The 25,434-nt window shown below is 56.0% G+C and overlaps 2 protein-coding genes across 3 annotated transcripts in view; one reads left to right on the top strand and one right to left on the bottom strand.

Annotated features, from left to right (window-relative positions):
* Nucleotides 1–713: 713 nt before the first annotated feature.
* Nucleotides 714–12,511, top strand: PIN1 (peptidylprolyl cis/trans isomerase, NIMA-interacting 1). Its single transcript, XM_032465579.1, has 4 exons — nt 714–867; nt 2,852–3,064; nt 10,865–10,975; nt 11,888–12,511. The coding sequence occupies exons 1-4, from the start codon at nt 810–812 to the stop codon at nt 11,995–11,997; spliced, it is 492 nt and encodes a 163-aa protein (XP_032321470.1). The 5' UTR covers nt 714–809; the 3' UTR covers nt 11,998–12,511.
* A 3,535-nt stretch (nt 12,512–16,046) lies between these two features.
* OLFM2 (olfactomedin 2) overlaps nt 16,047–25,434 on the bottom strand; it is a 56,045-nt gene continuing 46,657 nt past the window's right edge. For both annotated transcript variants that reach the window (XM_032465584.1, XM_032465583.1), the window contains exons 2-6: nt 21,014–21,163; nt 19,279–19,425; nt 18,813–19,032; nt 18,375–18,481; nt 16,047–17,209 (exon numbers count right to left, since the gene is read on the bottom strand). In XM_032465584.1, coding sequence (XP_032321475.1) covers nt 16,532–17,209; nt 18,375–18,481; nt 18,813–19,032; nt 19,279–19,425; nt 21,014–21,163 — 1,302 coding nt within the window. In that variant the 3' untranslated portion in view covers nt 16,047–16,531. The remainder of the gene's footprint in view (nt 17,210–18,374; nt 18,482–18,812; nt 19,033–19,278; nt 19,426–21,013; nt 21,164–25,434) is intronic.

Genomic DNA, 25,434 nt, shown 5'->3' on the forward strand with positions numbered 1-25,434 from the left:
AAACTGAGCTCACCATTCTCCCACTCGCGCCACCCCCTATGTCCCCATCTGAATTGCAGTGTCAACACCTACCAGTCAACCAGGACTGAGGCAGGAGCCAGACTGAGAGGGAATAAAGTAGATTCCAAAGGAAGCAGGTGTTTGGGTCAGTTACATAGGGAATTGGATTTGCACAAAAAATTAAAAGGGGGTGGACTAGCTTTGGACATCAGGAGGAAACAGGTGGGGAGAGGGAGGATGAAGAAGCCAAATTTAGGCCCCAGGGTTCTTAGCTGTTCATCGCCAAGGTAACTGGGTTGCTATGGCAACAGCCCCGCCTCTTCCAAGAACCACCTCGGCTGCGGTTTCTTCCACACGAGCCAGACACTTCCGTATAGGGGGCTGCGGCTCTCCGGGTAAGGCTTAGGAAGGCGGGAATTGCCGCTGCAGTAGCCAATTGGATGGGCTTTCGGGCGAAGGACGTAAAGGAGGGGCTGGAACTTCTTTGAAGCTCGCCAAAGAGCGTTGAGAAGGCGGGCTCGCGTCCTTTTCCCACCACTGAGGGGGCCGAGGAAAGGAAGACGGGCGGGGTCCGGGTGAGGCCTGCCGGGGGCGGGGCCCTGGCAAAAACTGTGGGAGGTCCCGCCCACTCCGTTTTTGCTCAATAGGAAGCCAGAGAGCCAGTCCGAACAGTTGGGGTGCCGAATGAGTGTCGTCGCCAGGCCCCGTTGCGAGACGGGCCCAGCCAATCGGCAGCGGTGGTGGGCGGGCGCGGGCGGTACAGGCGGCGCGGCGGAGGCGGAGCGGCGGGCGCTGCGGCTGGAGGGAAGATGGCGGACGAGGAGAAGCTGCCGCCCGGCTGGGAGAAGCGCATGAGCCGCAGCTCAGGTGCCGCGGGGGTCGGGGCTGGGGCGGGGCCGCGCGGGCCCGCGGAAGCAGGGCTCGAGCTCGCCCCTCGGGCGCGGCGCTGCCGCTCGATCGCTCGATTCCCGTGGGGTCTTGGCTCCTCCGCGTCGTCCCCGGGTAACGGCCCCGGCCCGCCCCGTGAGGGCTGCGAGTCTGAGGAGCTGGGAATCCGGAGGAAACTGAGGCAAGGGGAGAGGCCGGAGAGGCCCAGCGCGCTGCCGGGGTGGTAGGGGGATGGTGATCCCGCGGCACAACCCCCGGGCGATGGTCCTGGCCCTTCCGATCTGGCTGACACCTTTCGGCCTAATGCACCTGACATCCGAGAGGAACGTCTTTGTACCTTTCTGGGCCCCGGGGACACCCCAGGGGGAGGACACCCCAACCCCATGCTCAGGGCGTGGCCCTCGGGGTGTTGCTCGGCCTCGGTCCACAGCCTCCTCCTGCTAACATGCCTGCCATCCACACCTAATTCTGAGTCTGCGATATCCGTGCGGTGGTATTCTGCCTGAGAATAGACCCTGTGCTCCGAGGGCCGATTTAAGGCCCTTCCCCAATCATGATATTAATAATAGGTCACGTTTATCTCAATGCCAAGCGTTTTAAGTATGTTTTCTCTGAATGGCCACAACTCTGGGAGGTAGGTAGTTATTACCCCCATTTTTCAGGTGAGGAAACTGAGGCCAGAAGACTTAAGGAACTCGCCCAAGGTCATTCATTTCAGGAGGTGGGGGTGGGGTTAGAACCCAGTCAGTCTGACTCCGGAGCCTCCTCTGGCTCTGGTTACTGCAGACTGCTGAGCTGCAGGCCTGGTATTTCCCTCCACTGCCTCCAAAGCTCAGTAATCATGGTCGCAGTAATAATTCCGATAGATGGAACACCAGGAGCTCTGGTGAGCACTTCGCATACATCCTCATTGACTCCACATTAACCCCATGAAGTTTGTTTTTATTCCCTCACCTCACCCTCACTCTTCAGATGGGCAAACTGAGATTTAAGCAGATAGATCCCCATTGCCAAGGTTTTAGACGCTCTCTGTGGCTCAGCTTTCACCCACCCTGCTGCAGCTGGGGCCTGTGACTGTGACCCACAGCACAGAGCACATGCTCTGCCCAATTCTGGGCACCCCCTTGTGCCATTTTTGCTCAGCTCAACCCTGACGGTGTTCCTCCTGGGTGACATCCAGCCCTTCACTGGGTTGGGCACAAGTCCTCCATGTAACCCAGACAGACTCTCAGCCCCTGGAATGACATGGGTCCTACTTCAAGCTTCCTGTTTCCAGTCCTCACTCCATGCCTCTAAGTCTCTGGTTAACATCTAGCCCCCAGTCGTGCTGGTCTCTAGTCCTGCAGCACTGACCACTGGGGGAAAGAGCAGAGCTTTTGTGTCTGATACACCTGGGTGCAGTTCCTGCCTCCCCCCCCGTACCTGGAGCCGAGTAGACACCCAGGAAACGTTGCTTAGTTTTGTGGTCTATAAAATGGAGATAATAGTAGCTCCCACACTCATAATGCATGCCAGGTGCTATTCTAAGCACTTTACAGATGAAAACCCGTTCAGTCCTTACAACAACCCTGTAGGCAGGTACTGTTATCTCCACTTTACTGGTAAGAAAACCGAGGCCCCAGGGAGGTAGATCATACAGTGAGTAAGTAGCAGAGGCAGATTTGGGCCTGTGGTCTGGCTGCTGAATGTGTGTTTGGAACCACTCCCTGTCCCTGAGGCTACCTCTCTTCCTCACCTTGGGTTGTTTTCCCCCTGGAACTTATTTATGATGGCAGTTGTAATGTTGTCTTATCTGCTTGTTTGGTGTCTGTCTGCCCACACCTAGAATGTTAGCTCCCTGAGGCCTGGTGGACCACAGTGGTTATGCTGAATGAAGGCATCTTGTTGGCCAGTCCCTGATCGTGGCCTCCTGGTGGGGTCCTCTGAGCAGGTCCCAGCTGAATCCCGCTTGCCCCTCTTCCAGGCCGGGTGTACTACTTCAATCACATCACTAACGCCAGCCAGTGGGAGCGGCCAAGTGGCAACAGCAGTGGCGGCGGCAAAAATGGCCAAGGGGAGCCCACCAGGGTCCGCTGCTCACACCTGCTAGTCAAGCACAGCCAGTCAAGGCGGCCCTCGTCCTGGCGACAGGAGAAGATCACCCGGACCAAGGAGGAGGCCCTGGAGCTGATCAACGGTGAGCAGAGCTGGAGGCAGGGTCTGGGGTGGATGGGAAGAGGTCCTTCTCCCCAGGGGCCAGAGCAGGCCTTGTAGAAATCACACCAGACCCTCCACCCCAGCCTGCTCAGCTATCGGGGTGGCCTTGGCTGACCCAGAAGTGCCAGTACGTGCCATAAACCTGGCTCACATGACTGCCTCTCCTTTTCCATTCTACCTGGTATTTGAGGGTAAGCCAGGGTAGGGTAGGTGTGGAAGACCCACCCTTGGGGCCAGCAGACCTAGGTTCAGATGATTGCTATGCCCCTGTTAGCTCCTTGACCTTGGGGGATTCACATCGCCTCCTTGAGTCTCAATTTTCACCTCTGTGAAATGGGCATCATCACATACCTACACGTGAGAGCCATTGTGAAAATTCAGTGAGCTGAGACAGTGCGGGGCACACAGTGGGCCCCAGTCAGTGGGAGGTATCCCCAAGAGCAGTATCGTCAAGGGTCCTGGGGCACATGTGGACAGGTCAGGAGGGAGGGTGGAAAGATAGCAGCATTAGCCGGCAGTCCAGTCAGTGACTTAATTCTTTCCTGAACGAGGAGGCTGTTCCTTGCTCTTTTCTGTGTTTCCTCCACAGTCTAGAGCAGCAGTCAATAGGCAAACTTCTCTTAAAAGACCAGATGGTAAATATTTTAGGTTTTGCAGGTGGTGCAGTCTCTGTCCATCCTGCTTTGTAATTCCATAGCAGCCGGAGATAATATGTAAACAAATAGGCAAGGCTGTGTGCCAATAAAACTTTATTTACAAAAGCAGCAGGATTTGACCCGTGGGCCACAGTTCACAGCACCCTGGTCTAGAGCTGGCCACCGTGGCTGCCACTACCTACATGTGGTTATTTCCATTTAAATTAATTAAAATTAAGTAATATTAAAGATTGGTTCCTCAGTCACACTGGCCGCACTGTTAAGTTGCCACATGTCGCTAGCAGCTGCCGTCTTGGACCACGCAGATCTTGAACATTTCTGTCCTTGCAGCGCGCTTTGTCAGACAGTGCTGGTCTAGGTTGTACATGGGCTGTCATCTTCCACTTGGCCTCCCTCACCAGAGATCCCAGGCCTAAACAGCCTGAGTTCCCACCCACCTCTGCCAGGTCCTGGCTGTGTGACCTTGAGGAGGTTACACAACATCTCTGAGCTTCATTCTTTTCACCTGTAAAATTAGTATTATGATAGTAGGATCCACCTCATGGGGTAGTTGTGAGGACTCCGACCTCAGGCAGTAAAGCATGAATATCAGCACCCGGCATCTGGTCAGTGCTCTGTAATTGCCGGTGGTCATTATGATGGCTGTTATTAGCATAGGCCCAGCATAGTCCATCAGTACTGGCTGTGGTTTTACTAGCACGTCACTGGTCCAGTGCATGGGCTGGAGGGTACTACTTCCACACCCCTACACCCAGACCCATACACCCCAGACAGTGTCTGGCACAACAAATGGCACCCGATAACTTCATACCTCCTAGCATTGTGGAGGGGAGCCGAGTTCTTGTACAGAACCTTGAAGGCAAATGAAAAGAGCTTGCCTCCTGAGCTCTGTGAGGGCAGAGGCTGGCTCTGTCTCTTTCCCCACTGTGTTCCCACCACCCAACACAAAGCCTGGTAGCGCTCACAGCTTTGCTTCATGAACCAATAGAAAGTGAGAAGGGTTTCTGGCAGAGGAAGCAGCAGAAATAAAGGCTTGGGGCTGGGCTGTCGCCTCGGCTCAGGGGGAGGCTGTACAGGGGACTGAAGCGGGGGAGACCCTTCAAGGGAAGATCCTAGCCAGGTTGAACAGGGCCCCAAGTGAAGCCAAGAGTCGAGGTCCTTTCCTGGAGACAGCAGGAAACACATGGCCACGTGTGATGGGGAGAGGGGCCCTGCAGCACTGGCTTTTAGGAAAGAGCCATGTGGCTGGCATGTGATGGGCCAGGGCCCCGGCTGGCAGGGGACCATCAGAGAACTGTGAGTGATGGGAGGGGTCTGGCTGCCCCAAGGGAAGAGGAAGTGGTGGGAAGCCCAGAGAAAATCACGAGATGACCTCTTCGTCCTCTAGCTCAAGGGGTCCCTGTTCTGAGGCTTACAGACCACTCAAGAGTGAGCAGGAGGTGATAGGCATTTGAACATTGAGTGGCAGGAGGTGGTATCACTGGTCAAGGGGACTTGGGAAGAGGCCCAGTCTGTAGGGGTACTCACTAAATCTGAGGGCCCAAGAAAGAGACACTGGGGAGGCAAGTGTGGGAAGGCCTAGATTCAGCCGAGCAGCCAGGCCAGAGACAGAAACCCTTGGGACGGCCCAGAGATGACAGGAGGCCGAGGCAGATGGGCCCTGGGATATCTGAGCATCACTTGGAAAGAAAGCCGTCGGGCGGTGGGGACTGCCTGGGAGTGGTAGGTGAGGGTGCCCCTCACCCTGTCTCTAGGATGGACAGGCAGAGCCCGTCTGGTGGGGCTGACACTGTAGTGGGAGCCTGGGGGTGCTGAGGTCCACTGAGGTCTTAGGAAGGGGTGCCAGGGGTATGCCCACTAAGCAGCCGGGGCCTAGCCATAAGACAGTGCACACTCGGGAGTGTTAGCAGGGGTGTGACTCGCCTGCCTGTGCCAGAGGGCCTGGTGGAAGCCGTGGGAGGCATTGCAGCTAGGAACACTGACTTGAACTTGGGGCAAGAAGGAAGTGGGTTGGGTAGATCCTAGAGATGTTTAGGAGGCAGAATCAGGAGGACTGGCTGACGGCTTAGATGGGCAGGGGTAGGGTAAGTTCAGAACCAGGGTGGCCCACCCTGGACTCACACAGAGATGGATCTCGGTGTCAGCCGTGTGGCCTCGAGCAAGTGCCTGCATTCTCAAAGCCTCAGTCACCACATCTGGAGAATGGGGACAGGGTGGCCAGAGAGATTTGGACCCCCCAGAACTGAATGTTCAGCAGGGTGATGGGCTCAGAGTCCGCTGCTCGCTGTCTCTACAGCAGAGCCTTGAGCCCAGTATTCCAGGCATGTGTGGTGAGGGCTGTGGTCAGGACGAGGCCTCTGCTCACCAGCAGCCCCTGCTGCTTCCCTGGGGCCAGTGTGAGTAGAGCTCTGGGTGAGGATGTGGCGGGCCTGGTGGGCTCAGCGTGCAGACCCTCAGATGTCCCTGGCCCATTGTTTTGTTCAGTGTCCTGAGATGGGGCCGAGGCAGGCCCCCTCGAGATGGCCTGGGCCGCGGCGCACTTGGTAACCAGCCACATCAGCCAGCTCTGGGCATCTGGGCGTGGTTTCTCTCGGTAAAAGTGGATGTCATGTCCCCCCCTCCCCCGTTCTCATCACGGGCTTGTTCTAGGTGATCAGGATTTGGACAGCACACTCCACAGCTGGCAGCCCGGCCCGGAGTCTCACCAGCACCCATTTAGATCCTGTGCTTCTGGTTGCCCTAAGGGGACAGGCTGCCCACAGTGAAAACTAGTGTGTCCACATTTTCTGCTGAGGCGCCTTTTCCCAGCATCAGTGCCTCTGCAGCAGCTGGGCTGCGGCCAGAGGCTTGTCAGGGATCTGGGGACCGGCGGCCTGTCATTGCCGGTGTCCTTGTCTAAGGAAGCCAGGCCCTGGAGAAGCCCTCCCTGCCTGCTTCCCTCCCTCCATCCCCATGTGCCCAGAGCCTGAGGGTCCCAGTGAGACCCTGGTGTGAGCTGCAGTCCCCTGCATGTACCTGTGCCAAGGGTCTGAGGGTCAGTGAGTGCCTTTGGCTGAGTGTCCCCACCCAAGGTCAGTGGCTTCAGCCTGCTGGCTTCAGGCTGGATCTCAGGTCTTTCTGGGCACTGCCTGCAGGAATTTGGGTCTTCAGAGAAGGCAGGCCTCATCCTGTCACCTTTTTCCCTTTCCAGGCCTCTTCCCTAGTTGGTCTCTAAACCTTTTTGGAGTCAGAGACCACTCCATTTGTTCACTCACTTTCCCTGAAACAATTATTGTGGATTAACTCAGGCTGCTACAACCAGGGAGGGATGGCTCAGACAATGGACATTTATATCTCATAGTTCTGGAGGCTAAAAGTCCAAGATCACAATGTCAATAGGTTTGGTTACTTCTGAGGCCTCTCTCCTTGGTTTGCAGACGGCCGCCTTCTGTGGGCTCAGTGCATGTGGTGGTGGAAGAGAGAACTTTTTGGGGTCTAGTCTTAAAAGGACACTAATCCTATCAAATCAGGTCCTCTCCCTTATAACCTCATTTAACCTTAATCACTTCTGTAAAGGCCGTGTCTCCAAACATCATCACATTGGGGGTTAGGGCTTCAACATACAAATTTTGGAGGGACACAGACTTTGAGCCCGTTTTCTGTGGACTGACAGCCAGTAACTGTCTGGGGCTCGCTCTGTGCCAGGTGCCATCCTGGCAGTAACCCCTTTACTCTTCACAGCAGCCCTCCCAGGGCAGAATTAGCCCATTTTACAGACTGTGCAAGTGAGGCTAGGAGACAAAGTCACCTATCCAGGTCTCCAAGCTCAGGATTGGGAGAGCTGGGGTCTGAACACAGCAGCTGGGGTCCCGATCCATCCTTCTCAGCCTCAGCTGCTAGAGACAGTTGCCATTCTGTCACATATCCAGTTTCAGGGGCTCCTGGGCTCCCAGAAGCAGGTGGTCGGTCCCTGCTCCAGCCTGGGAGCTCCTTGCAAGCTGCCCCTCAGTCTGCCTATCTCTCAACAGAACCTGGCCGGAGCCCCATCAGATGAGAGTTGGATGGACACTGTCTGGGCGAGGGGTGTGGATGGTCGGGCGAGGCAGGGCTTTGCTGGGAACAGGCCAGGGGGTCTGCTTTGCACTGCCCTCCTGCCTCCTCTTCAGCCTTTGAACCTGAGGTTCATATTCATGGAAAAAAAGGCATGAGGTTCCAGCATTGCTGCCTACAGAGCCCAGCAGGGAGCCCTCCGCTCTTTCACCGTGGCCTGTTTCTGTCTCATTTATTCACGATTCCCTTCAGCATTAGTGAGCACCTGTTCTGTGCGCAGCACTGGGGGCTGGGGACACGGCAGTGAGCAAGGCCAGCCCAGCCCCTGCTCTCCCCAAATGCGGTGGCAGCAGACACACAAATAAGACAGTGGTCAGTGCCGGGCCCGGGGAGGTTCCTCACCTCGTATGGTCTTAGGGAAGACCCCTGGGTGAGACCAGGGGACAGCAGCTGAGCTTCAGGCAGGAAGAGATGTTTAAGCAAAGGCCGAGAGGTAGCAGGGGGCAGGGGAGGACTGGGAGGGACATCATGGCGGGGGAGGGGCAGGGGCTGAGCTGGGACACACAGGGGTCTGAACGTAGCCTTGCATCTCGGCTTGTGGCCAGACCCCTGAAGGTCCGCCTCTTAAAGAGGAGCTTCAGAAGGAAGCATTGTTTTTGTTGTTTTAATTTATATCAGTCTCTCATCTAAGCAGAATGTTTTCTGAGACAGCTGGCTGGTCAGAGGAAGATTTGGGTGCTGTGAGGGGCAGAAGCCTGGCTCGTACTTGGTTTTCAGGCTGCTGTTGCTCGCACGCACACGCTGTGGGTGCACCTTGGCCAGGCCATCTGGTCTCGGGGATCCATGTGGCTGTGCCCCCAGCCTCAGCTGCTAGAGGATACAGCAAACGGGTGCTTGTACAGGGCTCAGGGCTGGGCCTGGCTCCCCAGGTGCTGGGCACGTGTGGGCAGGTGTGCCTTCTGGAGGCAGGCAGGTACATGAGGGGCGGGTGCTGTGCACTAAGGAGTCGCTGGCTGGTGCTACTGAGGTCCCGACAGAAGAGAGAGGAGGAGGTAATCTTGGTGCTGCTAGGGTAAGGCCGAGAGATGAGCGGAAGTCCAGGGAGAGGAAGAGGTCGAGGAGGTATCCTAGTGACATCCGGCTCAGATCAGAGTCACCCATGGATGCATCTGGTACAGGGGTCCCCGGCAGCCCCAGGGGGATGTGTTCAGAGCACACCAGGGTGTTAGGCAGAAGCTACCACAGTGTGCTGTCCACAGAGGGTGGGGCTTGTGTCGAATCTGAGAGCCTTTTGGACCACGCAGCACATCAGGGTGGTGGCCAGCGCAGACTGAGAGGCACAGGCGAGGAGGACCAGGGATGGGCAGATCAGAGAGCAGTAGGGGCAGCCCCCTCACGGGGTGGCACAGCCCGCATGGAAGGGAGAACAGAATGGTGGCAGCAAGTGCGGTTTGTCAAGATGTCTCTGTGCTGGGCACTGGGTTGCGAGTCCCTGCAGCCTGCTGGCAGATGACTAATGGTTGAGGCTCAGAGTTAAAGGGATGGTCAGATGGGATGAGAGTGACAGGGACACGGGGAGGGCAGGGGTTACCGGCACAGCTGTGGAAGCAGCCAAGCAGACACACCGGGACATGCGGTTGCTGCTGTGACGTGCAGCGAGATAGGAGTGACAGGTGTGCTGTCACGGTCATGCCACTTCGACTGCAGTCCCAGGAGGATGGATTACAGTGACACAGGTCAGACAGGAGTCGGTGGGTGAAGTTTGCACCGGCCCAGAGTTCACATGGCCCTGGCTGGGTGTCTGCGCCTCGGAGTACCAGGTATATCAATCAGCAGTGCCCCTGTGCTGCTCAGACACGTCCCAGGCATGTCACAGCCTGGTTTAGGTCAGACAGGAGCAACGGGGGAGTGTCACAGTGGTGTTCAGAAACCCACCGACAGGTGTGACAGGGTGCTCCCCCCACCCAAGGTGGGCTGGTGGCCCATCACTAAGCTGGGTAGGTTGCCTGGTCTTGGGTTCCCCCAGGGGCCTCAGGGAGGATGCCACCGGGAGAGCAGCTGTGGGGAAAGCCGTGAGGGCCCAGCGCGAGGCGAGGAACTGTTCCAGTGGCGGTCTGGGGAGGACAGGATGGGCTCCTGCTCCAAGGACTCCTGCCTGGTCTCAGGAGAGCGGCAGGCAGCTCTACCCTACCCTACATATACAGGGTTCTCCTGCGCTCTTCGCTCCGCAAACGCCAGTCACACGGACGCTCGGTGCTGCCCCCTGGCGGCCCTCTGCTGGGAGACCTTCTCAGTCATCCTTTTCCTTCCGTCCCATCGGCCCAGCCTCCCTGTCCCTCCAGGGAGAACCAGTACTCCACGGGGACAGTTTGGGCGGCACGGAGGGTGAATCTGGTGCACTGCCAACACACGCTGTCCGGGCAGCTGAGGAAAGAGCCGTGTCAGCTGCCCCGGGGGCGCAGACCGTGGGAATGACATGCCTGCCTCCCCGAGCCGCAGCCAGGCTGCGCGCCTCTCGGTCTCTTCACCATGCCCCAGTAAGTGGCCCCGGCCCTTCTCAGACTTTTGAGATGGAACAACTGAGGCCCACGGGCTGAGGACCCTGCCGTCTCCTGCGGCAGAGCTGGGCTTATTCCCTAGCCTCTTGCCTTTCTCCTAGAAGCTTTTAGAACACTTTCCTACCACTGCCCTGGGGCTCTTGGGGGCCCCTGGGTCCCTGTGTCCCTTTTTAATATCTGTCCTGTCTTCTGCCGTCCTCCCCAACGGCGTGGAGGTAGAGTCTCTCTCAAAGTAGGTGTAGGGGGTAGGAAGAGACCATGCTGTGTTCATGGTGTGTTTGGGGAGAGAATGACGGAATGGGGGTGTGAGACCAGCTGGCTGTTGTGGTCACCGCAGGGTCTCGGGCCGCGAGCACTGTAAACGGCCCCACTTCCGGGGTGCGTGGGCTCCAGACGCGACTGCGCAGGTGCGCGCATGCGCACGCGGTCTGGCAGGGGGTAGTGCACAGCTCCTTTCTGCGTGGAGGGAAGCCCTCCTTGGAGCCCTCTGCCCCGACCCGCCCCTGACGTGGAGGTCCCCCGTGTGTCCCACTACAGGCTACATCCAGAAGATCAAGTCGGGAGAAGAGGACTTTGAGTCTCTGGCCTCACAGTTCAGCGACTGCAGCTCCGCCAAGGCCAGGGGAGACCTGGGTGCCTTCAGCAGAGGTGCGCAAGGAAGGGGCCCCATCAAACCCTGGCGGGATCCTCTGAACCAGCACCCGCCCCCCCCAACCTAGAGAGTGGGAAGGGTGGCCCCTGTCGCACAGGCCTTCAGGGTCCACCAGGTGGCAGCACAGCCCCTCCCTCAGGCTTCAGAGGTGCCCTGCTGGGGCGGGTGGCTGCAGAGCCTTCTCCTGGGTGGCCTTCTCTCTTGGGGTGGGGAGTCGTTCTGTGTGACTGTCTGCTCAGTTGTCCCATCACAGACCCAGGAAGGTGGGTGCTTGCTGCCATTTCCCTTTTCTCCAGTTGGAAGTATAAGGCTGAGGCCCCTGAAAGCCCCAGGGCATGTCCCCTGGAATCCCCTGAACACCCTCATGGATGGGGAAGCCAGGGGCGAGGGGAGATCAGCAGCCCTGAGTTCAGGCCTCCCCCATTGGGGTTATGGAAAGGGAGTAGAGGGGACCAAGCCACTGCCTCCTTCCCCCTCCATCCCTGGGGTCTACAGAGCACCAGGGAGGGGCCCAGGATGGGTAGAGGGGTGTTGGGGAGCCATCATGGGGCTGTGGGCTGCCCATCTGCCCCCGGAGGCAGGAGGAACAGGTGATGTGGCAGAGGCTGGGAACCGGGCCCAGGGAGACCAGTTCATCACTAACATGCATCTCTAAGTGCGCAGCGGAGGCAGCTGCTCTGCCTGCCATCCCTCATGCTGTCCTCAGGCTTCCCAGGGCCTCCTTAATGGCCCCGCCGCCCCCAGCTGGGCTGCAGCTTGGCACTGTGACAAGGCTATAAACTGCATGACAGATGAGTTCGAATGGATGATCTGGTGGGAGCCCCATCTGCCCGGCCTGCCTGGTCCTGGCCTGCGGCCCAGGTCTTGACCCCCCTCTCACACACACACCATCCCTCCTGCTTTCGCAGGTCAGATGCAGAAGCCATTTGAAGATGCCTCTTTTGCGCTGCGGACGGGGGAGATGAGTGGGCCCGTGTTCACAGATTCCGGCATCCACATCATCCTGCGCACGGAGTGAGGGGTGTGGGTGCCTGGGCCTGGCCTCCGGGGTGGGATGGGGCGGGACAGGGTGGCTGGGCCCGCAGATTCTGCTCCCTGCTGCCGGCAGGCCAGTGGGTACCCCTCCCTGCTGATGTCACACAGTATTTATTGATCCCAAAATGTCTGGGAGGGGGGCTTTTCATCACTGGGGGCTCCCTGTCCGCCCTGGTCAGGGCTGTCCCCGCCAGACTGCCCTCCCCTTTAGGAACTGACTTTGGAAGGGCAGCAGGGTAGGGAGGCTCCCAGGGCTCCCAGACCCAGGGGTGGGGGTGACCTGCCCCAAAGAGAAGGCCTAGTTAGCTGAGCCGGCCCTGTAGCCCCCAGGGCCACGCTGGGGGCAGGAGGGCCTTGAGTGCTTTCTGATATGCCATGCTCCTCTGTTCAATCGCAAAATGCAAACACTCCGCGTGGGGCCCAGGCTGCCGCCGCTTTGGGCCCTCTTGGCGGCAGTGCGGCACCCTCCCCACCCTCGATTAAATCTGGAACCACTGCTCTGCTGTCCTGCCTCTCATTTCCACCCTGCTGAGGTGAGGTGGTTGTGACTGGGGAGCGATCATCTCCTGCCATCCCTGGTGTCCAAGGGTCCAGGCTGCGTTTCCACCTTGAGAAGCCTCTCTGTATCCTGGGCTTGGGGGCATCCCAGCAGCAGCGTCTCTCGGGGAAGTGGGCACTATTCAGCACCAGGGATCCTCAAACTTGGGTGTTAAAAGAACGAAAATGCCAGGTCCCTGGCCACACAGCTCTGGATTCAGCGGGTAAGGGTGGAGCAGGGATCCTCTGAGAGCCAGATTGGAATCCCTCTGCCTGGGGTGCTCTTGGCCCAGCCCCCCACCCACTCCCACCACAACATGGGCCACTTCAGTTAGAACAAATGATGCCCTGATGCCTGCTTCCCTGTCACCATAAGCGCCCCTGGCAGGTTGTGCCTGGGTCCTGCCACCTCTGCAGATGCTGTTACCATGGCAACAGGGGGGCAACCTGGAGGGGAGGAGGGCCACTGCTGTGCACCTCTGAGAACAGGGATCCTGCCCAGCCCTGGGAGGGAGGGAGGCCCTGCGCTGGAACATGGCGGGGGAAGGGGCTGTCAAGGAGCAGAGGGAATCCTGTGGCAGGTGCAGAGAAGGTGGTGAGCTTTCCCTCCTCTTCTGTTGGGGGCGGTGCATGTGGCCCTTATGTTCTCCATCACCTCAAAGCTGCCCCTGGGCCAGGGCCTGGGCTCGGGGCTCAGAGTTCAATCCAGGGGTTTGTGGGTCCGTTAGAGAGTCGGTTATGCCGCCCTGACCCTCACTTTATGGGGACCAGCCCAGATCACTGGGGTGGTGAGCTAGCAGGGCTTGGGGACCTGAGTAAAATAAAGCCCTGCTTGGCCTGACCCCAAAGGAGCCTCCCCTCCCCCCAAAGATGAGTCTCTAATAAAGTCCTGAGTCTCATAAACAGTCACCTGGGCCATCTCCCATCTGGCCAGTTTCCGGAGCAATCGCTCTCTGCCTGCCGCCTGCCGGAGTGTTTGTCATTAGGAAGGTTTAATGAGTTTCTTCCCAGCCCTGGTGGGCTGGGGAGAGTGGCTGTTTGGCTGCACCTCCAGACAGAATCTTCTCCCACCGCCTGTGGGGGCCACGAGACAGGCAGCAGCCCCGCTGTCTTCACCAGCCTTTCTGTGGGGTTGGGGGAGCAATGCATCTCTCCTGGTCCCACGCAGAAGGATCAGAAATGAGTCCTGGGGGCGGGGAGGGTTTGTGGGGTTCTGCTCCAAGGCGAAGGAGCCACCAGAGAGGAGCCTGTGCCCCACTCTCAAAACCAAAGGCCCAGGGAAGGTCTCTCTGGGCTCCCAGGAGACTGAGATGCTGCCAGGGAAGGAAGGGTGGTGGAGACAGGGTGTGTTTTCCTGTGCGGGGGTGGCAGGCAAATTGCCTTTGTGCCCTGTCACTGGGCATGTGTGTGTATGCGTGTGTGTGTCTGCCTGGGCATGTGTGTGCCCATGTGGCTAGCTGTCCTTAGGTGTGTCTGTCCTGTGTGACCCTGGGAGTGCCCCCCGTCTGAACCTGACCGCCAGCCTCCACGGACCTCCCTCTTCCTTTGTCTGGCTGTGCAGCAGCCAAAACCCAAACATGAAAGAACTGTCGCCGTTTAGATAAACATGTCCCCAGAGCCCAATCACCATCCGTGATTCCCTCACTGGCTCCACCCCCCACCCCCTCCTGCCCAGAAGTGGGGCCATGAATCCCAGGTTTTCAGGTCAGTGACAGCACAGTCTAGGTCACTGATCTGGCACCTCCCGGCCCAAACTCCACCCCCGGGAGCTGGTTTCCACTCTTCTGTCCTGTGCACTGGCTCAGGCTTCTGCAGCCGTGGGATAGGCCTGGAGCCGGTCATTGCGGCTCGGGGTAACGTGGGCACTGCCAGGGGGCGGGCTACAAAGCTTCCCCAATGCAGCCAGGTGCACGGCCACAAGAGGGGAAGTCGGAGTAGGGACACACGCAGTTGGCAGATCCTGGCCCATTCCTTGGAACAAAAGTCACCAAAGCAGAAGTATTAGGAGAGCTGGACCTGCCAGTGCGTGTGTGTGTGTGTGTGTGTGTGTGTGTGAGAGAGAGAGAGAGAGAGAGAAGGAAGGGGCAGTTACGAAGCCAGCGCCTGCAGGCATCTGTTCGGTGCCCAGCACATAGTGGAGACATGGGGTGCAGAGGTTCTAGGTACCCCAGCTCTGTGCCTTTTTCTTAAAAAAAAGCAGATACAGAGCCAAGGGCCTCTCAAAGTGCTTATCCAAGAATCGATTCTTTTCAATGTCAAACTTGTTAATTTAAATGGAAAATAATTGCTTTTCTTGAAGATTTCTTTAAAAATTGGTTTTAAATGAATGCATTAGGCGGCTGCATTTATTATTCATGGGTTTCGTTAGCAGTATGGCCCCAGCATCCCAAGTTCCCAGAAATGCCAGCACGGAGCAGAGGTGATTTAATCAAGGAGGCCATTCATTAGAGATGGGGAGACAGGGAGGGAGGTCTCCTCCCAGAGGAGGGCTTGGCCTCCTCCGTGGCCTCAGCAGGGTGGAGTCTGGGCCGGTGGGGCTCTCTGCACAATGTTTCCTGCTGGAGATTGGGGTGGGGGTGTGGTCGGCACTACCTTTGTTCCCGGCCACTGCTCCAGAGGTGACTCTCCCCCACCCCTCCTTGCAGTTTGTCTCCCCCAGGCCACCAGGGATCTGGCTAAAATAAAGCCTTCCTTTGGTCCTTCCCCTTCTGGGAACTCCCCTCACCGCCGCCAGCTCCCCAACCACCCTTCTCACCCTGCCGAAGTCACATCGCCATGGCTCCAAGGACTTGGCCTCTGCTTACTTCTTCTGTCTCTTCCTGGCTCTTTCTCGTCCTAGCTTTGCCCGTCCTTCCCCTCCAGGAGCTCTGGTCTCCAGGCTGGTCCCTGTATTGGGGCCTGTCCCTGCCCAAGCCCGGGCATGGGTTGGGGGTGTGTCCAGTGGAAGACACCCAGCACCCCTTCAGATCATTCCTACCTTTTTGTGATGATCTAACTCAGAACAGGTGCAATGCATAGAAAACAATTTTGAAATTAAAAAGCCAAAAAGAAAAGCAAAAGGAAAAACTCTTCCGTGTCCTACCCCCCATGCCCAAATTCTTAAAAGCAGCCAAATTGTTTAAAACCCATTTTAAAAGTTGCCAGATCGGCTGGTGATGCACCAGTGTGATCATGAGTGGAAAAAACTGGTGACAGAGTATTCATTTGAGGCCAACCTTCATCACTTGTGATAGAATTCTCCGTTGTCTGGATCAGGTTGCTTTGAATTGTTTTTGACTGAAACAGTTTGGGGTCGGGTCTCCTCACCTGTCTCCCCAAAAGGCTTGCCCTGCCATGGCCCCCACTCGCCACCCTCCAAGGCTGGGCTTGCCTGTTCCGGTTCACAAAGCTCGTGGCCTGGGGCATGGGGACCCGGCTGGGATGGGCCTCCTGCCTCAGACTCACCCTCCACCTGGCCTCCTCAGCCCCTTACGGACACACAGAGCAACCGAAACATCAAATGTCAAAGGTCCCATTTATTCCGGCCCCCCGGAGAGAAAAAGTGGAAATAAAAAAGAAAGTAAGATTCATGCACTCAACTCCTTGGGTGGGCAGGAGGAGACGTGGAGCGAGGAGGAGAGGGACTGGGTGGGATGCAAAGAGGGGAGGGAGGGAAGAGAGACAGGCAGAGAGAGGGACAGAGAGCTGGAGAGTCAGATCAATAAAAAGAAGGAGGCAGAGGGACAATAAAAAGGCAGAAGGACAGAGTGAAGTATCAAAATCAGAGCTCAGTAAAGGAGTTGAGAAAATGCACTGATAGAAATACAGAGGCAGAGAACGAAAGCTCGGCACAAAGGAGGAGAGAAAAAAATAGTACAGGAGGAGCGAGGAGGGAGAGAGAGGGCACCACAGACGGAAAGAGAAACTCGAAGGGACACAGGCAGAGTAGAAAGGGCCCCCGGCGGCCCTCATGTGGCAGGCAGCCTGGGCCACGGCAGCCCCTAGGGGTCCCCGGCGGTGCTGATGACGTGGAAGAGGGTGACGTTGTAGAGCACCTGGTGGCCGTTGTTCCAGGTGTAGAGGGCCCGCTCCCGGGGGTTGTAATCCAGCATGGAGATGTGGGAGTACTGGTTGTGGAAGGGCACGTCCGTGTACTCGTAGCTGGACGTGTTGGTGAAGTAGGCGAAGTAGACCTTGGCCCCGGCCAGGTGCGAGTTGGTCACGTAGAGCACGCCGCAGATCATGAAGGCCTCGCCGGCGCTGCGCTTGGGGTAGCCGGTGTCCCAGGAGCGCAGGACCTCGAGGGTGTGCGGGTCCAGCCGGCTGACCACGATGTTGCCCGCGTTCTGGTTGGTGGTGTACACGGCCCAGAGCCCGCTCTCGTCCACCATGAAGTCCATGTCCGAGAAGCCGCCCCAGGAGTAGGGGAAGGTGTTGTTGTAGCCGGCCCCCGGGAGGCTCCGCTGCACCAGCACGGACCGCGAGCGGAAGTGGTACTTGACCACCACGTTGCTCTGGTACTTGTTGTAGAACAGGGAGCCGTTGTACACCACGTGGCCCGTGCCCGCCCACGGCTGGGGCAGCAGGTGCTGGATAAAGTTCTGGCCTTTGATGAAGTCTCCCAGGGTGCGGAACTCCAGGACCCGCCGGCCCTTGTAATATCCATCCATATACCAGACCTACAAGAGAACCACTGGTCACTGGCGGGCCACGGCCAGTGACCCAAAGGTGCCAGTGACCCAAAGGTCCCAGCAACCACTCAGGAATCACGGGGTCATGAGGGGTCAACAGTCACTAAGTGGTCGTTACTCGGACGTCCAGCGACCATTCATGATCAGACACAGTCCCAGTGACTGGGACCATTTGGTCAGGGAGTGTCACTGGTCTCAAAACAGACACTCAGAGGATGATGCTTGATCCCCAAGAAGCAGGGAAATTGCAGCCCCTGGTGACTCACTGGGCCCTGGGATGTTCTGGTCATTGGCTATTGGATGGTTAGTCATTGGACTGCCCTCGGGCGATAAGAGACCATTTGAATTCGCCGCCCGTGGTAATCCCCGTAAGCACAAGGCGACCGGCATGTCGTCGTCATCCTCTCCATCATCACCATTCACTGTCCTGTACTGATCAGCACTTGTGAGCGCCCTTACGAGTGCTACTTACTGGGCTAAGCTCTTAAGGACTTAAATGCTGGCATTATCACAGCCATCGTGAAGATGAGGAAACTGAGGCTCTAAGACCTTGAGGAACTGCCCCAAGTTTCCCTAGCTAAGAACCGGTGGACGCAGGAAGTCTGATTCCCAAGCCCAAGCTTTAAGCACTTGGTTGACCACCGTGATGCTTGGGTGGCCAGACATGGTGGGTCGTGGCTGTTTACTGCCTCCAACCTCTGGCACTCTGCCCAGTGACCAATGCCAGTCACTAGGATAGTCACTGGACAGTTCATGGACGGTTCCTGTGGGTCAGAGGTGACAGGCAGTTGTGACCATGGAGGCCACTGGAAATTCAAAGGTCACTGGTGGTGCTGGCAGATCTCAGTCCTTGGGAAGGCCCCAGTCACTGGCAGTTACTTCGAGGTCAGGGGTCACTGGGAGCTGTTCAGTAGTATTAGCAACTGTTAGTCTACAGTCATTGGAGGCCAGCCGACTTGGGGACTCACAGGGCTGGAAAGTTCTTGGTCACTTGGTGGCCACTAGACAGTCAGGGGGGCTCCAAGGGCCTGGAGACCCTGGGACACTTCAGGCTACAGGATAATCGCTGATGCGGCATCGCTGGGCACTTACAGGCAGCCTCAGCCCATGTCTCCCCCGGGTCCTGACCCCTGGGGTGGGCCCAGTCACTCACCCGGCTGTCCGTACTTGGGGCCATCGTGTCGGTCATCCAGGAGCCGAAGCGGGACCCCATGGCCCGAATGGTGATGGGGTTACTGACCCCAGTCAGCTTCCCACAGCCTGGGAGGCAGGAACAGGGTCATGAGGGTGAGGGATGAGAAGAGCCCGAGGGAGGCAGGGCAAAGAGGAAATGGTGTGATCAGACTGAAGGGTTGGGACCAAAGATGAGGGAAGATCCAGAACTGGTCCCAAGGTGGAGTTAAGCTGGGGGTGAGGAACTAGAACTGTAGGGTCGGGGCCATTTCCAGCTTCTGGGTCTATTTTTGGCCTTGGATGGGGATGTTAAGGGTCAAAGTTTAGAAGTTAGAGGTCAAAACCATGCCCTGGGTACACAGAAGGTATTGGGGGTGGACATGGAGGTCAGGGGTCAAGGTCAAACATCAAGGCATACCCAGCTTCTGGGCGCAGGCGTGGAGCCGGGCCTCCAGAGCCATCACCCGCTGCTGCAGGTCCTCATACCCGTAGGCACCCATCTCCTCCTGGATGGCTGCAAGGCTGCTGGAGAGATTCCTCACCTCCTCCCGCAGGCGCACAATGGTCCGCGTGTCTGCCTTGTACTGCTCCAGAACCGAGCTCAGGGGTAACAGCTCCGTCATCCTGTCCTTCAGCTCCTGCTCGCCAAGATGGAACCCTCGCTGGTCCCGACCCCTGATCGGTCACCCAAACCTGACCCCAGCCTTCGATCCATAACTTCATCCCTTATCTCTGATGCACACCTGGTTGGACATTTCGCCCACACTGGACCCTAGATCCCAGCCAACCCTTGGTCCTTCTTACACATGACCTCGCTCTCAGAACTAATGGGCATTGATCCCAGTTCTTCCTTTGACCTCTGACCTGAACCCAGAAGGACCCACCTGGAAACTCTTGGCCGAGAGGGACCCGTCGGCCACCCGGAGCCGAGCATCCAGGCTCCGCATGAGGGTCTCCATGCTGCGCACGTACTGGAGGTCACGGTACGTCCGCAACTCAAGGACCTCCATGGACTGGGAGACGTTCTGAACCTAGGAACTGGGAGGGTTAGGGAGAGCCAGACTCCTGTCCCTGCCCCCGAGATGCCACAGACAAAGCCAGGCCGGGCCAGAGGCCAAACACCCAACCAACTTCTCCTCCCCTGACCACACCAGCAACCTCCCAATTGCTCGCTCAATCCACCCATCGCTACTGCCTGGTCTGGCCACCACCAGCTCCCACTTCTTCCCTCCTCCCTGCCTTCAACCTGGTCCCTGGCGCTCAGTTCCCCACACGGCAGCCAGAGGGAGATTTTCAAAAGGACGGTTGGATCCCCTTCCCCTGCAGACCCTGCGGGCTGGTCCTGCCTCCTCGCCTGCCATCTCTCCGTGTTCATCCACCCCAACCACCATCCCAGCTTCACTCTCAGACTCGAAGCTTCTTCTGTCCTCAGGGCCTTTGCACTTGCTGATCCCTCTACCTGGAGTTTCCCCTCATCTTTACATGGCCGGCTCTTCCTCATCCTTCATGTCTCAGTTCTAGCACCACCTCCTCAGAGCAGCCTTCCTGGACCACTCTGCTTCCAGCAGCTGCTCATCCCCCCCTCTTTACGCAGTTCTCTTCTTCCCAGCTAGGGCTACGACCTGCAACATTCTTATTTATCTGTCTCCTCTAGGTGTGATCCTCAGAGGCAAACCTAGTGTCTGGTGTGTCCACAGCTGAGTGCTCAATAAATACTAGGTGCTCAATAAATACTTTTCGGCTAAATGAGGGAATGGAAATTCACTCGCTCCGGCCTCTCCTAATCCTGCCGGGTCCTCTAGCTCCCACCTCCACCTGGCCAAGGCGACCTCAGAGACAGCACTGGCTGCATGTTGAAATACACAGACGTTCCTGCACCATTGCTCACGTGACACTTGGAAGTTCTCAGAAAGCCGACAACCTGATACGCACCGTGGATGCCACAGAACATTCTTATAGCCATTGTCAACACTCAGGGGATACCACAGACTGTTGGGGAAGGCAATTCTGGTGTCACGGGCAAGGCAAGATCCTACAGAGTTAATGGGTGGGAGACTCCAGTGCCAACAAGTGTCCTGTCTGTTTTCTGGAACAGCTTCCAGCTTCCTTCTCCACAGGATGATGGTGGAAGGTCGCTGGTCCCTTTCAACTGAGATATTAGAGCTAACTAATGGGCAGTTCAGCTGGGTAGTGGCAAAGGACAGCAGTTAGTCTATAAAGGGCACCAAAATATCTTTGGGAATGTATTGGATGGGGACCATCTTCTGTCGACCAGAATCAGAAGGGGAAGGAATCTTTATATAAGCCTCTCGGGATGGGAGATGAGACCCCTCTTAGCAGATGAGTCTGGCTGAGTGCAGGGTGGGGCCGGAGATCAAACACGAGAGACTCAGGTGCTGTCACTGGGGTTCTCCTCCTCTGTCCCCACTCGGCACTCAGTTTCTCCTCCAAAGAAGCATTGAACAGATATTGACTAAAACATCTGCCTGGAGGGGAGCTGGGTTCTTCGCCAGCTCTGAATAATCCGTGAGGCTGGATCTGGCCCCAGCTGACCTGGATGGGGGCAGAGGGCAGGGTGGGAATTGGGAGGCTTTCAGAGGGAGACCGGGAGATTCTTACCTTCTCCATCAGCTGCCGCAGCTCCTGGCTCCGGCCATCGCGGGAGCAGGTGCTCTGCGCAGGGATCACGGCCGTGCAGATGCATTTTCCATCCGGAGCCTGGGCCGATGTGTACAGCTGCCAGCCTTCCTCTGGGCTTTGGAAGAGGGTCTATGGGGAGGTCAGGGTCAGACAGTGGGAACCCAATGGAGTATTTGTCCCATCACCTCTAGGGGAGGAAGGGGGCCCCAGGGAAATGATAGATGCCCTTTGCTGGAGTCTTGGAATGTGCCAGACCACATACTGAGTGCAAGACGTGTGTGATCTCCATCCCTCCTTAGGGAGCTCCATTTTACAGATGATAAGTACGAGGGGTTAAGGAACACAGCAAGGAATTGTGGGAGTTGAGCCCTTCCATGAGACAGGAATTCATTCTCTCACACACACACAACACTGCCTCCACGATCACTGTGAAAACATAGAATTGGACTCATACTGACTCACAGACCTGGGACCTCCCTGTCTGCTTCCCTGGCCCACAGTCACGTATGGGCTCTGGAAGTACCTTGAGGTCCAGTAAGCACAACTCTGAAGCAGGTGAGGAAGGAGCCATGAGGATATCTGGGGAAAGATGTTCCAGGCAGCGAAAACAGCAAGTGCAAAGGCCCTGAGGCAGGACCATACCTGGTGTGTTTGGAAAACATGGAGGAGGCTAGTGTGGCTAGAACAGGGTGAACAAGGGAAAAAGTCGGGGGGAGGGTGATGAGGACAAGGAGGGATAGGAGAGCAGGGCTTATGTGCCATGGGGAGGACACTGAATTTTTGCTCTGAGTGAGGTGGGAGCCACAGAGGGTTCTGAACAGAGGATGGACAGGACATGACTAAGGTGTTCACAGGCACCCTCTGGCTGCTGTGGGGTGAACAGACTGGGGTGTGTGTGGTGAGGGTGGGAGCCCCACTAGTCCAGGCAAGCGATGATGGGTGATGACTGAAGAGGTGGGACATGCAAGATTCTGTACTATTCAAAAATTCATTCCTAAAGATGGGGAAGAAATTCTGATAAAACCACAAGTGTTTTTACAGAGAAACAAAGCCCCCACAAGAATTGGTCCTTTGCACAGCTGTTGCTTATCACCAAGCAGAGGCTGTTCCCAGGAGCTGGAGCAGAGATATGCCAGGTTGTGAGTTACAAGCAATCCCAGAGACTCCAGCTACTAGCCCACCTTTTTCACTCCCACTCAATAAAGCCTTTTTATTTTTATTTTTTAAAGCTCATTGGAATGTGAGCAAGCGATAGCCTCGTACAGATGAGCTGACTCCTCCACTAATTTGTAAGAAAAATAGACAATTCATGAACGCCACCTGAAGCTATTGTCGTTAGTCATTCTTGGCACCTTCTGTACACACTTTTGGGGTTGAGGGAACCCCCTCTTTACAAGTCCCCGTCTCCCCCGTGGAGGAATGCAGTCACTCACCTTCCCAGCCTCCCTTGCGCGGAAGAGCCATCCCAGGGGAGCCAGCACTCACGCCTCTCCAGCCTTTCTGCAGAGCGCCCGGGATCCCCCACAGCCGAGGGCTTTCTCTGCTGGAGCCCGCTCTGCCTTTGCACCGGGCAGGCAGAAGCGCCCCCCGCACCCGGCAGTCCCCATAGGAGGAGTTAGTGATAAACTCCCGCCTCTCTGGTGGGAGAACTCCGAGGTGCACGCAGGTTCCCAGGGGAGCCCACTGGGGTCTGTGCTTAGGTGCCCACAATGGCACTCTGCCCATCAGCAGGCACCAAACCCCCCACGGGTTTCCTTCACTTCCCATCTCCCTTTCCCACTGGTTCCTCCTGGGGCCACCTCTCAGCTGAACACCTGCACTCACCTCCCCTCCTCCGGCTCTGCTTCTGATGGAGCCAGACCTAAGACAAGAAGAATGGCCCAAGAAGGGTGACCCAGGAATGCCTCCCCTCTTGGTTCTGGGTGAATGCAGAACTCGAGTCATCTTTTTTTTTTTTTTTTTATGGCACATACATTTCTTAAAAAAAACAAAAAACAAAACCATGAACAGGAGTCCGGGTGGCTCCATCTGTGCTCCCCTGGCTCTGATCCCCAAGCAATTTGGACAGAACCCCCCAGGAGATTCTCATTTGTGCAGTTCAACATAATTAACGTCGCCTTCCTACATTTCGTAGCGTGCCCTCTGAAGCAAACAAGCCATTTTCTCTCAACATATGAAATACTGAATTGTAAAAGAGAAGCAAGATTTAAGTGGTGCGGAGAGAAGGTCTCCACGGTTTTCCTAAAATAATTGTCTGCGTCGGATGCACCTCGCCAGAGTGTTCTCTGCAGTAGTGTAATTAAATGCCTGGGGTTTAGTTGCTAAATCTCAGCGCGGCAGAGAGCCTGAGTTTCGCCCATCGGGTTCAAGTTCAAATGCACAGTCAAGTTCATGTCCCCGGGAACCGTTGGAATGTCCTGGAAGGCTCACTGTTTGAGATTCCAAATGCCAGCTCTCCCGGACTGTATTTAGCTTGGAACCCAAGTCATGAATTCTTGGAGGTCACAGAACTAGGGACAGAGAACGCCCCTAACTAAGGAAAAGCTTTGTAACAGCCGGTGTGAGAGCCCAGCAGCTCACCAGGTACAGACGCCTCTGGTCTGGTGGCCTGTCTCACCTCGGATGTGTCCAATACCATGGGGAAGCCAGCCACTCTCTTGGCCAAGCTGCTGGGTCCAAGTTTAATATTCCTGCTAATGGGCTCTCAGTGGGTAAGCTCTGCACTCAAGGAGCTTTTCCTCAAATTGTCTTTTCTGGCTGGGAGTTTTCAAATCCTTTCACCCAGGCTGCTGCCCCAATTAAGCAGCAGTCTGAGTAACAGGTCCAGGATTGACTGAGTATGAGACACCCAGGAAAAGTTTTTCTTTCTGCTGCATCTGGGATCACGGGCTCAGCCTGCAGCTCCGCCACCTACGTCTTGGTTCAAAAAACAATTCCTGGTTCTTCTGGGGGCAGAGGGATTGCTACAGGATCCCAGGGGCAGCCAACAGTTAAGCACTGGCTATCGGGGATTAGCCAACAGGAACAGAGCAAGCGGCTGCTTCTTAATAAGTCAAGGATATTATTGCGTTTGAGGCTGGATAATTTAATCAGGAAGCAGAAGTGGCTTGGGACTCATATATTTATTTGTTCCCTGCCTTGTTCCAGAGAAGACTCCAAGTGGTTTACAAGGATATGTAAAATACCACACGATAGCTCCAATTAAATAGAAGAGCAGGAATTAGATGTTTCTGGAGGGCATTCTGCCAATCCAGAGCCAAAGCTTTAAGGCTTCTGCATTTCCATTTAAGCCAGCCAATCTGAGTCTAAGAATTTAAGTCCAGTGGGGAGGGGATAGCTCAGTGGTATAGTGCACGCTTAGCATGCACAATGTCCTGAGTTCAATCCCCAGTATCACCATTAAGAAAATAAATAAATAAAATTTAAAAAAAAATTTAGCCCAGGGAAATCGTGTGGACAAGCACTCAGTTGCTACAAGAAAGCTCATTAAAGTGCTGTTGAAAATTGAACAACTGGAATTTTTTCCCCTCTAGTTGTCTGCCAATAGAGGGCTCGATTTAAAAACTTAAAGTGCATCTACAGAGGGGAATATGATGCAGCCACTAAAATTGAGGACTAGCATGGATTTTTATCACCATCTTCAAATTTATCTCCTAAGTTTTCTACAATAAACATTTATTGTTCTTGTGAAGATTTTTTTCGCTCTCTTTAAAGATTTTTTAATGGGCTTTTAAAATGTTTTTGGGGGGAGGTAATTACATTTATTGATTTAGTTATTTTTCACTGATGGTACTGGAGACTGAACCCAGGACCTCATGCATGCTAAGCATGAGCTCTACCACTTAGCTATACTCTCCCTCCCTAAAGTTTTTTTTTTTTTTTGAAAGGGAGAAAAGGAGCAAAGAGAAATGTGGGGATGTACAACCAGAAGCGAGGCTAAGAAAAACCCATCCCTTAAAAACCTGAACAACCAGCATATGGTTGGGCCATAAATTTGGCTCCAAGCTCCTTAGCAGCCAACTCAAAAAGGGAAAGCTGGTCATTTATGCGGCTCCCAGTGTCCTGAAACAAAAGCATGCCAGATGCTCAGGAGAAAACTTAACTATTTTTAGTACCAAGAACAGGCAAGGATCTCTCCCACGGTCCTCCCAAAAAGGAGCCCGTGTGATGTCACCGGCATCTTTCCAGATAACATCCTTACACTCGAAATGACTCGGATGTTTCTTCTTCCTACCCGGGTGGTAGGTTAGAGCCAGATGTTTCAGAGCAGGGTGCCAGGGTCAGGCTGCTGGGTGTATGTCCTGGCTCCGTCACTCACTTGCGGTGTGAGCCGTTTAACCCCCCTGTGCCTGTTTCCTCATCTATAATATGGACATAAGAACTGCACCTATTCTGCAGGG

This window comes from Camelus ferus, chromosome 22 (genome assembly GCF_009834535.1).
Source record: "Camelus ferus isolate YT-003-E chromosome 22, BCGSAC_Cfer_1.0, whole genome shotgun sequence".
In the NCBI taxonomy this organism is placed as follows: Eukaryota; Metazoa; Chordata; class Mammalia; order Artiodactyla; family Camelidae; genus Camelus; species Camelus ferus.

Coding starts and splice junctions, on each gene's coding strand:
- PIN1 (XM_032465579.1), top strand. CDS start 810: ATGGCGGACGAGGAGAAGCTGCCGCCCGGCTGGGAGAAGCGCATGAGC. Junction 3,065..10,864: donor GGCCCTGGAGCTGATCAACG/GTGAGCAGAGCT, acceptor GTCCCACTACAG/GCTACATCCAGAAGATCAAG. Junction 10,976..11,887: donor CCTGGGTGCCTTCAGCAGAG/GTGCGCAAGGAA, acceptor CTGCTTTCGCAG/GTCAGATGCAGAAGCCATTT.